Source organism: Bison bison, unplaced genomic scaffold (genome assembly GCF_000754665.1).
Source record: "Bison bison bison isolate TAMUID 2011002044 unplaced genomic scaffold, Bison_UMD1.0 scf7180017864375, whole genome shotgun sequence".
Lineage (NCBI taxonomy): Eukaryota > Metazoa > Chordata > Mammalia > Artiodactyla > Bovidae > Bison > Bison bison.
In genome coordinates, this window is record NW_011494947.1 from 4,846,430 (window position 1) to 4,858,665 (window position 12,236).

General features: G+C 58.0%; 2 protein-coding genes across 4 annotated transcripts; both read right to left on the reverse strand.

Moving 5' to 3' along the window:
• Nucleotides 1–414: 414 nt before the first annotated feature.
• On the reverse strand, nt 415–3,894 carry LOC105000829 (chromosome unknown open reading frame, human C9orf16). Of its 2 annotated transcripts, none has more exons than XM_010856865.1 (2): nt 3,677–3,894; nt 415–890 (listed from the first exon to the last, which is right to left on the reverse strand). In XM_010856865.1, the coding sequence occupies exons 1-2, from the start codon at nt 3,753–3,755 to the stop codon at nt 718–720; spliced, it is 252 nt and encodes an 83-aa protein (XP_010855167.1). In that variant the 5' UTR covers nt 3,756–3,894; the 3' UTR covers nt 415–717. The 2 variants fall into 2 exon arrangements, with proteins under 2 accessions (XP_010855167.1, XP_010855166.1); XM_010856864.1 differs by lacking the exon at nt 3,677–3,894 and adding an exon at nt 1,534–2,073.
• Nucleotides 3,895–7,786: 3,892 nt separating this feature from the next.
• On the reverse strand, nt 7,787–11,897 carry LCN2 (lipocalin 2). Of its 2 annotated transcripts, none has more exons than XM_010856866.1 (7): nt 11,620–11,897; nt 10,950–11,086; nt 9,459–9,538; nt 9,135–9,254; nt 8,843–8,944; nt 8,102–8,131; nt 7,787–7,975 (listed from the first exon to the last, which is right to left on the reverse strand). In XM_010856866.1, exons 1-6 carry the CDS (start codon nt 11,755–11,757, stop codon nt 8,109–8,111), a joined length of 600 nt encoding a protein of 199 aa, XP_010855168.1. In that variant the 5' UTR covers nt 11,758–11,897; the 3' UTR covers nt 7,787–7,975; nt 8,102–8,108. The 2 variants fall into 2 exon arrangements, with proteins under 2 accessions (XP_010855168.1, XP_010855169.1); XM_010856867.1 differs by having other exon boundaries at nt 7,789–7,934.
• Nucleotides 11,898–12,236: the final 339 nt, after the last annotated feature.

Sequence of the window (12,236 nt, forward strand, 5' to 3'; positions counted from 1 at the left end):
CTTTAGTTCTACTGCCCCATCTGGAAGGACCCTTAGAGACAGACAACCAGACCAGCCCTGTGACTGGCCAGATGGGGAGACTGAGGACCAAGACTGAGGATCAACAGCCAGAGGGCAGAACCCAAGGCTGCACAGCATGTCTTGGTGAAAGGCCCTAGAGCCCAGAGAAGCTGAGCACATCACCCAGGGTCGCACAGCATGGCCAATGCTATCTCAGCTGGCCTGGGGAAGCAACCTCTGGCCAGGAGCATATCCAGTTGGGAGGAAGCCCTGACCTCACCTGCACCTCTGTGCCCAGAAATACAAGAAGGCCAAGAACCCCAGCCCCATGTGATCAATGCCTCCACTGCCCTGTTCACCTCTGGCAGCCACTGGGGTGCTCATCCCAGGATACAGAAGAGAGAGGAGGCGCAGTTGTGTTGGAGACCCGTTTAATGTGGACACTCATGGCCTGGGCAGAGTGGGGAGTGTCCAGGAGTTGGACAGGCAGGCATGGTGAGCCACTGGCCCACACCTGGCTCCAGGAGGGGATGCTGGGAGGTGGGGGCTGGCCTAGGCACACCAAAGGAAGTACCAGAAAGGTGGCCTAGGCAGGCAGAACCCCCAGGAGATCTGTCAGCCAGCCCTTGAGAAAGTATCTAAGCCAGGTGGTGAGTGTTCAGGCCAGAGCCTGAACCAGCAAGGCAGGGTTGGGGCCTGGCGGGGGGCTCCCAGAGCCTAGGGGCTGGCATCGCTGGGGGTCTCCCCAAGCTGCTGCTGGAACTCAAGGCGTGTCTGCCGGTTGGATTCAAGCAGTTCCTGGAGGCGGGCATGGAGGTGGTCATTTTTCTCCTCCAGGTGGTCCAGACAGGAGTTGATCTGGTCCAACATGGAGTTGATGGCAGCGTATTCTGGAAGAAAGGGGAAAGACAGTCAAGGTCCCATGTTTCCTCAGGGCTCCCAGGCACCCTCCCCACCACCACTATGTGCCAGCCTGTCTCTAAAAGGGCTTCGAGCAAGTCCCTACTCCTCCTCGAGCCTCACTGTCACCATCTGGAAAATGGGTGTATATCAAAAGAAGAAAGGCATTGGAGAAATAGCTTAGTGTGCCATCTTTTTCTAGGGTTAGGGTGGTCATAGGGAGGTCAGGCAGACAGTGCAGCCTGGGCAGTCCTGCCAGATGCCAAGTCTCTCTACTTCCTGCATCAACTGCCTAGAGGCCAGAGCCCATGCGCCTGAGTCGGGCAATCCAGGCCTCTGTCCCCAGGCAGACCCTACTCTCTAGCCCTGCTTGGCTGCCCTGCCCTCAGAACAGGGCTCCTGGCAGACTCCCAGGCCCTGCTCCCTTCTCTCACACCTGCCTTTGCCCACCTCAGGCCCCTTGAACCTGCTGTGGCCTCTGCCTGGAGTGTGCTGTGTCCTCCTCTGTCTGTCTTCCCTCCTCTTCTCCTGGAGGAGCCCCACCCATCCTTCAAGTGTCAGCGTGGATGTGACCCCAGCCTGGGTCAGGCCTCTATTCCTGACCCCTTGCTCTCACAGTTCCATGGCCTTCACCTCCAGCTCGACTGCTGTGATCAGGTGCCGGTCTGTCTCCTCCAGCCTGTAGTGAGAGCTCCGTGAGAGGGGGCTTGTGTCCACTGCCGTCCCCCAGTGCCCTCACTGTCACACGGTGAGCATTTGTTGAATGAATGGATGAATGAGTGGAGCCTGACTTTCCAGCCTTCTGCCTTTTCTCAACTGACCCTGCCACCCTGAATGCTTCAACCACAACAGCCATTCAAGGACCAGCTCCAAATGCCTCTTCTTCCAAGAAGCCTTCCCTGGTCTCCATCAGAAACCATCACTCTCTCCTCCACTGACCCGTCTGATCTGCCTCTCTCAGCAACACAGTGTCTCTTAGGAGCCAAGGTCTGGGCCTGTGCCCACTGCGGGACCCAGTTCTGAGCCAGCCCATGACTCAGATACACCCAGATGCCAGCTTGGGACAAAGGGGAAGTGGCTGGCGGTGTGTGGGAATGGCCAGTGTCAGAAAAGTGTCTGGGATAAGGGTGCAAAGGTGTCTGCCTTCTGGGGGAAGGGTACCCATTGCTCAGTTGTCCTAACTCACAGAGGACAGAGTCCTGGAAAGCCTCTGTTGGATCTTAGAGTCCAGCTCCCTTGTGGTACAAATGGGGAAACTGAGGTCCAAGAAGGAAGAGACCTGCCTAGGGTCCTGCAGCTGGTTGGTGGTGCTAGCGGAGCAGGGGCCCTTGGGTTTCAGTCCCAGTTCCTCTCCATCCCGGCAAGTTACTGCACTTTTCTGGGAAAAGGGGACAAAGTGGGTTATTGTGAGACATCAAATACATATATCAAGAACTCAGGGTCTGGCCACAGCAAGCACTTAGTAGATGGTCACTATTAGCAACATTTCATATTCTGGTTAAGAGACCCAAGTGGAGAGGAGGCTGGGGAGGAGGGTGTCTCCACTCCTGGGGCTGGGCTTTGTCTGAGTCAAGTGTCAAGGGTACCTCTCAGTTCCAAGTCTTTGCCTTCCTTCCATTGAGGACACCCTCCTCCTCTATGTCCTAAATCCTGTCAATCTGCCAACTTCCACTCAACATGACTCCCGGGAGGTCCTTCCGGATGCCCCATCACAGCTCCCAGCACCTCACCTGGCTGCTCTTCACCAGCAGTGGCCGGGGGGAACCTGGCAGCCCACAGCTTACCCCATTCACTCTACCTCTTTATTAATAAAAATGTAGATCTTGAGTGAGGAAGTATTCTAAAATTATTGTGGTCTTGATGGATGGGTGCACAACTCTGTGAATATCCTAAAACCCACTGAATTGTACAATTTAAATGAGTTAATTGTATAGTGTGTGAATTACCGCTCAATAAAGCTGTTACCCAAAACAAAGCCAAAAGCAGAGTCTATACTTACCCCGCATTTACTAAGTCCTGACCTCTAAGTTAATACGCTCATCTTTATTACACTAAAGGGACTAACCATTTACAGAACACTTGCATGCTTGGAGCCTACTATTCATTCGTTTTCTCATTTAACCCTGATACATCTCAATGTGGGGGGACACTAAACCATTCTTATTTTACAGATGGGGAAACTGAGTCTCCAGAAGGTGAGAAGGGAGCCGATCTTTCTCTCTCCCCAGCCTCCTACCTCCACCCCCACTCCTTCCCCCGCGCAGTGCTGTGCAGGCAACAGGATGCTGGGTAAGCAAGTCACACTCGCCAGGGCTCCAGACCACTACCAGCAAAGGTGGCTGGGGATGCTGACTCAGCAGGGCGGCACGCCCACCCTGATAGCCTCCCGTGCTAACCCAGGAGGGTCCACACCCAGCTCAGCGCCCTTAGGAGTCCCCATCTCCACAGGGGCTGAAAGAGGTGGCTGAAGCAGGTCCTAATCCACCCCCTCCCCCCAAAGCGAGTGATCCCTGAAGCAGCCTCAGTTTCCTCATCTGTAAAACAGGCTCGGCTGACCACAGTTCTCCAGGGCTGCGGTTTCCAGGGGCCAGCTCGCAGGTGCTCGCCCCGAATTTTAGGAAAGCGCCTGCAGCTCCGGACCCTCCCTGGGGCGGGGGATGGGAGGGCTCTGCAGTTTCTTCCCGGCCCCGATTCCCCCTCCCAGAAGGACACCCTCGAGAAAGCAAACGTAGCTTCAGCAGCTCCCCCCACGCCACCCTACCCTACCCCGAGTCACCTGCTTCCCCGAAGCCGTCTTCCTCGCCTTCCGCGCCCGCCTCCACCGGCGTGCCCAGGTCCCCGTTGGGGCCCGACATTGCGGGCTCGGGCGCCGCAAGGGCCGCGCGAAGATGGAACGCGGCGACGGTCTCGCGGACAGCCGGCGCGGGGCGGAAGGCGGAGGCGGTGAATGGAACTCCGAGCCGGAAGGGTGGAACGCCGCCGCAGAACGCGCCGGGGCGGCCGGGACCCGCCCCCAAGGCGGAGCCCGGAGGCTGGAGCTCCGCCTCCACGGTGCCCTGCCCCCAGAACCCCGCCTCCGGCCGAGCGCAAGGCTCCGCCCCCACAGAGCCCCGCCCACACTCTGCCTCACAGTCGAGCTCCGCCCACTTTGGCCGGTTTCCCAAGGCCCGCCCGAGTCCTGGCGGCCAAGTTGGACCATCCTGGGTGACCCCCAGAGAAACAGGCGGTGGAAGCTCGGCCTTCACCTCGGGCGAGCGACCTGGCACGAGGGCAGGGCAGCTGGGACCCCTATTCTTCCCTAGCTAGCCGGCGCCACCCCGTGGGCGAAATCGGAGACGCGTTTCTAAGGCCCCAATGTATAGAGCCTATAATTTTTGCAGTAGTCATGTATGGATGTGAGAGTTGAACCATAAAGAAGGCTGAGCGCCGAAGAATTGATGCTTTCGAACTGTGGTGTTGGAGAAGACTTGAGAGTCCCTTGGACAGCAAGGAGATCAAACCAGTCACTCCTAAAGGAAATCAACCTTGAATATTCATTGGAAGGACTGATGCTGAAGCCGAAATTCCAATACTTGGGCCACCTGATGCAAAGAGCCGGCTCACTGGAAAATACTCTAATGCTGGGAAAGATTGAAAGCAGGAGGAGAAGGGGAAGACAGAAGACGAGATGGTTGGACAGTGTCACCGACTTGATCAATATGAGTTTGGGCAAGCTCCAGGAAATGGTGAAGGACAGGGAAGCCTGGCACGCTGCAGTCCATGGGGTTGCAAAGAGTTGGACACGACTGAGCGCCTGGACAACAACAACAATGTATAGGGACGATATCCATTCACAGCCTCCTTGAGAGTCATGGTCAGCGGAGTGCAGCTTGTGGCTGTCAGTCAAGGAAGCCATCGAGGTAAGCTCTGCCCAGCTGCCATGATACCTTACCCTTTTACCAGCTTGGAAAGGGAGCCCTGCCCCAAACCATCCAGCCAGAAATTCTCTCTCCTGAGCTGGCCCCACCGGTGTGATCCTGGCCAAGGACACAGCTGAGTCAGGCTCATATCCAGGGGAGAGGGGCTTACTTACTGGGACTCCTGTCACTGTAGCTGCTCTGAGGCCTGGTTCTGGTCTCACACTGGTAGTTCCTGCCAGAAGGCCATCCTTCAGGTGGGGGTCAGGCCCAGGTGTGTTCCCTGATGATGACAACGAGGAGGGATCCTCTCTGTCCCGGAAGCTGCCTTGCTGTTTCTCCTGAGGAACGTGGAAGATGCAGTCATGTCCTGCAGTCAGCACCACCACTGACCTGCACGATGGCAGCCCCACCTTCTCCCTGAACCAGGTGGAGTGGAGGCGAGGCCCATGCTGAACCAGGTGGGAAGAATTGTAGTGAACAATCCCTCACCCGGGTCAGCTCACCCTCCTTGACTATAAGGGGTGGGTATCCCTCCTCTTATTCCCCTGCCTGCCAGGCCTCCACTTACTCCCCACCACCTGTGGCTGGCCACACTCCCCAGCCCTCTCTTAAGGTACTGTGCCCATGGATGGAGCAGGTGGCAGGTAGCACCTGGGCACCTCTTCCACTGGAGAGGGAAGAGTCTTGGCTTTGGAAGGGTGCTGGGAGTGTGCCTGGGGAACTGGGCACTCAGATGGGTGGACATGTGCCATCAGGTGTCCCCAAACAAGCTCCATGCATGAGCATTCCCATCCACCTGCCATGTCTGTATGGTGTGTATCCCTACATGCGTTGGCATGTTTCTGGGAACCTGTATGTCTCTCTGAAGGTCTGCTGCTCATTGTGCCTGGGTATCCTTGTGTTTCACCCCTTGTCTGTGGACTCACACACAGAGTGGGCCCTTGTGATCCCAGGTATGATTTCACATCTGGGAGAAAACATGTGCCTGCATTTTCCTTTGGGTGTCCTGTGCTTGTAAGGATACATGTGTCTGGATTGCATGTTTGGATCAGCATGTCCACATATGTGATCTGTGTTTCTGCCGTGTCTCTGCACACTTGTGTGCCACACACAGATGCAGGTGTTTCTGTACCCATCAGAGGACACAGGGCTCTTCTGTCTTAGTGAAATACCATGGTCGCTGGGAGGGTGTCTCACCAGTCAACCAAAGGCAGGTGCCCAGCCCTCCTTTCTCAGCCTTGCTCACGCCTCTGCCAGGCATTCAACCCCCTCTTTCCAGGGAGACAACCCAGCCCCAGAGAATACTCTCCCCAACCCCAGGACTCCCATCCGTCAGGGGAACCAGGCAGGGGAGGCCCTTGGCTTGTCCTCTTAGAAGCTGGACTCCATGGAGAACGGGGCATGGCCCCCACCATAGTATTCAAGGAGTGGCCTTTCTTTTGGACCTGAGTGTATGCCTGGGGCCTGGGGCTAGAGATCTGGGAAGAGGGAGGCAGGTGGGAGGAAAGGAGAGGAGAGCCCAGCCAAAGCCTCACCCCCAGGCAACTGATTGAGGGTGGGAGGATGGGGAGCTGGGTAGTGCAGGTGATGAAGCCCAGTACCTGGCAGGCCCCTTCTCTACTCCCAGAAGCCAAAGCGAACCCGGACCCTGCCCACGCCACTCCTGTGGTCAAGGTCCACAAACCAGACCACAGGACAATGCAGCCGCTACCCCAGCCAGCCCCGATCAGAAGTGGGGACCTGTCTCTAGGGTCCTCGTTCATCTCTCACTCCCCATCTCACAAAGTCTGTCATCATTCTGTCCCCAGGCCAGTGTGGCAGGCTGAATAACAGTCCCCAAAGACAACTGGGTCCTAGTCCTTGGACCTCTAGAGTCCCTTAAACAGCACGGAGATCAAATCAGTCAATCCTAAAGGAAATCAACCCTGAATATTCATTGGAAGGACTGATGCTGAAACTAAAGCTCCAATGCTTTGGCCACCTGATACAAAGTGCCAACTCATTAGAAAACACCCTGATAAAGGGGCCTTTGCAGAGGTGATGACCTTAAGAATTTGAGAAAGAGCTTATCCAGGATTATCACAGTTTCAAAAGGTGACTGGGTGGGTGTGCAAGTCTGAGGGTGGAGAAGCCTGGGTTTCTTCAGAACCCCACCTCTCCAGCCTCTGATCTTGCAACTGGAAGAAGAGGCAGGGAGGGGATTCCTGATGCCAATAAGGAGGAGTTCCAGCTCCGGCTTGTGGGTGAACAAGGGCTTGTCAGGCCCAGCCAAATGGTGGGTGCAGGCCTGGAGCCCTTGAGTCTTTAGAATCTGGATTCCTGGTGGCGTATTCGCCTCCCTGTCATCCCCAGCCCTGCCCCTGGTGGTCTGGAGGTCATTATGGAAGGGAGGTGTGGGTGAGGACAGGACGCTGAATGGGCTCAGCATGGTCACAGCCACCCACCAGTAGGAGCCAGAGAGTGATCCCTGGGCCAACCAGGGGCAGGGAAGTTTGGCTATCAGAGGGGCAGGGGACCATGCCTGGAGACCTTCCTTCCCCTGGCACAGCCTCAGGCTGGACGTGCCTCTGCCCCACCGACTGTGCACCCCTCCTGGCCTAGCTGCCATCTTCCAGCATCCACAGGGGTCCTGAGGAAGTTGGGGGTGACAGCACCTCAGCCCTTGCAGCCCCCCTCCAGCTCCCCAGCCCTGGCTGAGCCTCTGCGGTGATGCCTATTGCAGGTGGCCAAATGTGGAAATGAGCTGTGGCCCCTTCAGTGTTTCTGCTGGGCCAGTCACTCCTTGAAGTCAGGGTCATGTGAGGCCTGCTGCTGGCCTGGGGTGGGGGACGAGGAATGGTCCAGCCAAAGCTGGCCATGGGCCCTGGGGCTGCCGTCTCTTGTGAGGACCCCAGGGGCTCCGGGAGCCATGCCAATGTGAGCCCACCCTTTGCCTGTCCTCCTCCCAATGGCCCAGGAATCCAGGAACACAGAGTCAAGCAGGACAGACTGGGGGCAGGGCATGTATTTATTTAGCAGGCAAGGCAGGGCTGCATCTTCGGGGCTGCAGGACCCAGAGAAGGGTCTCTGGGCTCTCTCCTGTCACTGGTGTCCAGGCTGGTGCGAGGGTTAACTGGGTGCTGTGCCGGGCAAAGGCTGGCGTGAGGTGGGTGGGAGAAAAGAGAGACAGGAGGCACCTGAGAGGGAGATGGGAAAGTAGAGACAGCAACTGTCCTGGGTGGGGGGCGCAGAGGTAGTTTGAGACCCCGGACCCACTGCACCCCCCTGGCTCCCATCCGCTCCCCCTCCCCAGCCATACTCACTGCAGGCTCACTGGTCATCGATGCACCGGTCTGTGGGGGAGAGAGTCTGTCAGAACGTGCAGGGGTGTGTGTGTATGTGTGTGTGTGTGACTTCTGCCCACTGGGATGCCTGTCCTGCCCCTGGGCACCCCAGGCCCCAGCCTGGCCCAGCAACTGCAGATCTGGGGGTTCCCTTCAGGGATGGGAGCAGGGGTTTGGGAGGAAGGCCTGAGGATGAGCAGCTCGGGGGGACCCCGTTCTCCAGAGCAGGCCAGCGAGGCCCTGCCACACATCCGCTCGGGCACCAGGCCGCCACCTGTTTACCTGCTGAGCCCCGGCAGTCTCCCAGCTCTGGGGGGCTGCTGGCTCCCTGGGTGGCCGGCTGGAGCCCCCTGCCTAGGCCAGGCCGCCTGAAGACAAGGCCGCCTTTCAAGTCAGTGGTGAGCAGGCCTCAAGGGAGGAGGAAAGGGGCCCCAGACAAGAGGGAGGGAGAAGGAAGTGGCCAGATGGTGAGGGCCTGGGTTGTAGGGGGAAGGGGCCCTGGGGCTGAGAGACTGGGAAAATTTGGACCTGGGCCTGAAATCCTCATCTGTCAAGGAGGAACACTTGGGGCCCAGATCCCTGGGTGCCCCACAGATGCCTGGGTTGGGGTAGGGTCTTCCTGACCCGGAGTGGCTCCCAGGGAGGGGCTTCAGTGACTGAGCAGAGGGCCAGGCCCCTCCTCCGCCCCCCTCCGCCTGGACAGTCCGCACTGGCCATTACCAATCGGGACAGTGAAGACAATGTGGTCATCGGTGAGGCCCAGGGACTTGGCGAAGTTGATGAAGTTTTCCCTCACTTCAGGGGTCAGCTCCTTGGTCCTCCCTGTGGTCAAGGTGGCCAGCGAGTGGCCAGCAAACACTCTATAAACATTGCTGAACGTATGAACAAGGGCCTCCCTCCCTGGACCCCCACAGAGGCTTGGAGCTGAACTGTAAAGGACCTCTCCTGAACCAGAGAGGACCTGGGGGTCTGGGGGGGGGTGGGTCCCCGGGGTCACAAGGGAAGGACCCACCGTAAAGGGTGATCTTGAAGTACGTCTTTTTCCTTTGAACCTTCTTGAAGTACACTATGGCAAACTGGTTGTAGTCGGTGTTCACCACCCGCACGGTGTAGCTCCTTATCCCCCGGTAGCCTGCGGGGAAGATGGGAAGGACAGGGAGGGGTCAGCCCGCCCTGGGAGGAGGGAGCTGCTTTGTTCCCTACCTGTGTACAGGGGCTCTCCACGTCGAACAGGATCTGTGTGGAGGGGCGGGGAGGTCTGTGCCCCTTCTAGGAGGACCCTGCCCCCCCACCTCCTGGAAGCCCAACCCCAGGGCCCACCTCCCTCAGGACTCACTCTTAATATTGCCCAGGGTGAACTGGCCAGGCTGGGAGCTTGGGACAAAAGTTCTGATCCAGTAGTCACAGAGGTCATCCCTGTGGGCGAGAGATGGGTAAGTGAGGGCAGAGGGAACAGGGGCTTGCACTCCTGGGGCTGGACATGGTGGGGGCCAGGGCTGCAGCTCAAGGAGCTGGGATTCTGACACCCCTGGTCTGGCCCAGCCCAAGACAGCCCATCCCCCACCACAGCAGGAGGTCCCCTCCCCACCAGCTCAGATGGGCCTCTGAGCCTACCCATGTGTGTCCCTGCCTGGTCTGCCCTGGGCCACCTGACCCTGCTCAGGTCCTCTCTTTAGCACCCACTGCCCTTTCCTCTTCAGGGCTGTCTCTCCTTGGTGGTCTTCCCTACCCCCACCCCATTCCTCAGGCATTTATCCCCTACTCCTATCTTCCCTCTGCTGCTTCCCTGTCTGTAACCTCTCCTGGGGGACTCACCCTCCAAGATTCCAGTCTGTTCCATGCCAAGGACTCCTCTAGCTCCTGGATCAACCCTGACCTGAGTTCCACCCTCTCCCCTGGTATTCCAGAGCATATCTCCCCAAACCCATTCTCCCTCTGCTTCTTGCTGCACACATGCTCCAGCCTTAGTCTCCCTGGGTGCCAGAGGGGCTGGGTGTTCCTTGGCAGCCACCTTTTCTCTCTCCACCACACCCAGAGGGACCCTGCTCAGACCCACTCCTCCCCAGATCACTTCTGCGCTGGTGTCTGAGGACCTGGCAGTGTGTGGGCTGCCCCCGCTGCCAAGCCATTCATCAGCTCCTGCTGGGTAGCTGGATGATGACTTGCTGCTTCCTGAAAGAGTGCTTCCCTCTGACTCAGAGTCCACCAGCCCTTGCTATGGATGCTCTGTGCCTCCTTCCAAGGCAGAGTGGCTCCTTCAAGGCCCAGTTCTGGAGGCTACCTCCCTGTAAACCCTCGATGAAGACTTGGGTAGGTCTCCAGGCTGGATTCAGGGACCCTCTTCTCCATCCAGGAGACCCCTTCTCTCTGTGTCTTGTTTCCTGATGCCTGTGTCCATATCTATTTGCACTGAAATGACCGATAAATGTTGATCGGATGAAGGAAGAGGGCTTCCCTGGTGGCTCAGCGGTAAAGAATCCACCTGCCAATGCAGGAGATGCGGGTTTGATCCCTGGACTGGGAAGATCCCCTGAAGAAGGACGTGGCAACCCACTCCAGTATTCTTGCCTGGATAATCTCATGGACAGAGGAGCCTGGAGGGCTACAGTTCAAGGGGTCGCAAAGAGCCAGGCACTACGTAGCGACTAAATAACAATAATGCAGGAAGAAATGAACAAATATTAATATCTGAATCCACTGCTGCGCAGAAGGATGAGTGACTGCCTCTCCTCTGGTCAGCCCTTGACTGTGACATGAATCTGCCTCTAGACACTCAAGCAGCCCCTCGAGTCTCCCCCACTTTCCCCAAGGACGTGGCAGCTCTCACTTTAACAGGATGGAGGTGACGTTGTAGCTGCCGTCTTCCTTCAGCTCGTAGTTGGAGCTGTACATCTTAAGCGGGTCTTGCTCTTCCTTCTTAATTGCATTCCCCGCCACGCCTACGGTGTACCACTTCCCCTGAAACTGTAATAGGGGGGCTGTAATAGGCAGAACCCACAAACCACCCTAGGGCCCCTCTACAGCACTGTCCCTGCAGGCACCCCTGGCAGCTTGCCCCCGAGCCAGGAGCCCCTCTCACTGAGCAGCAGGCCTGGGACTGGGCATTCAGTTCCTGGATTGGTGAAGCCAGTGGGAGCTAGGGGAGGCCAGGCCAGGAGGGAGCCCTGAGGATGGTAGGGATGGGGTGTCCTCCCTGGGCCTCAGTTTCCTCCTCATGCAGAGGACTGAAGGTGTTCCCGTCATCCACTCACTACAGAGATGATGGGAGAGAGTGTGGACCTAGAGAAGGTCTGTCCAGGTGATCTTCTTGCCAGCAAGGTCAGGGTCAATGTGGGGCCATGGAGCCTGGCTTCCATCAGAGGGCCAGAGGGCAGGCTGAGCTGAATGAAGCCTGGGCATCCTGCCCTTGCAGGTTTGCTAAGACCCTTCACCTCCCATCCCCTCTGCTCACACGCTTCCCTGCCCGCCCCCTGCTGCTGTCCCTCCGGGGCCCTTACCTGGTCAGCCTGGAAATTGGGCTGCAGCGGGATCTTGGACAGAGGTGGGGCCCGCAGCAGTCTGGAGGAGGAACTCCGGGCCTGGGTGTGCAGGGCCCCCAGCAGGGTGAAACCCAGCCACAGGAGACCTACAGACATGGTTTCAGGGCAGAGGAGGCTGGTGGTCCAGGCAGCAGCTAAAGGAGGAAGCGAGTGAGCAGGCTCCCTGGGGGGACCCTATTTATGGCCCACCTGACCCGTGGCCCACCCCAGGGTGGAGTGATTCAAATTTTGCCAAATCCCGGAAGGGTGAGGCAACTGCCAGCACTCCTGCTGAAACACCTGGCAAGATTTCTGCCCCTTTCCCCGCTGGTCAGGATTGGGCAAGACCAGGGGCAGAAGGCCAGGGGGTGGGGAGGGGACCTTCCCCGGAGCTCCGCAACTTCTGGCAGGGACAAGGGCTCCCTCCACACCCACTCTGTGCCCCTTCCCTTCACTCTGCTTGGCTCTGTCCATGGTTGGTGGTCCCTGATCCAGATGAGCTGTCATCTCTGGCTTCCAGAAGGCCCAGCTCAGCCCTAGCCCAAGTTGGGGTATGTGTGATGAGACTCCTGCTTCCAACCCCCCAGTGAAAATAG

Bases quoted from the DNA above. Each gene is read 5' to 3' on its own strand.
- LOC105000829 (XM_010856864.1), bottom strand. From the start codon at position 1,756: ATGGCTGTTGTGGTTGAAGCATTCAGGGTGGCAGGGTCAGTTGAGAAA. The intron at 891-1,533 runs GTGAAGGCCATG...CCTTTCTTCCAG, and splicing joins TCACAGCAGTCGAGCTGGAG to AATACGCTGCCATCAACTCC.
- LCN2 (XM_010856866.1), bottom strand. From the start codon at position 11,757: ATGTCTGTAGGTCTCCTGTGGCTGGGTTTCACCCTGCTGGGGGCCCTG. The intron at 11,087-11,619 runs GTAAGGGCCCCG...CCCCTATTACAG, and splicing joins CCAATTTCCAGGCTGACCAG to TTTCAGGGGAAGTGGTACAC. The intron at 9,539-10,949 runs GTGAGAGCTGCC...TCTCGCCCACAG, and splicing joins GTCACCTCCATCCTGTTAAA to GGATGACCTCTGTGACTACT.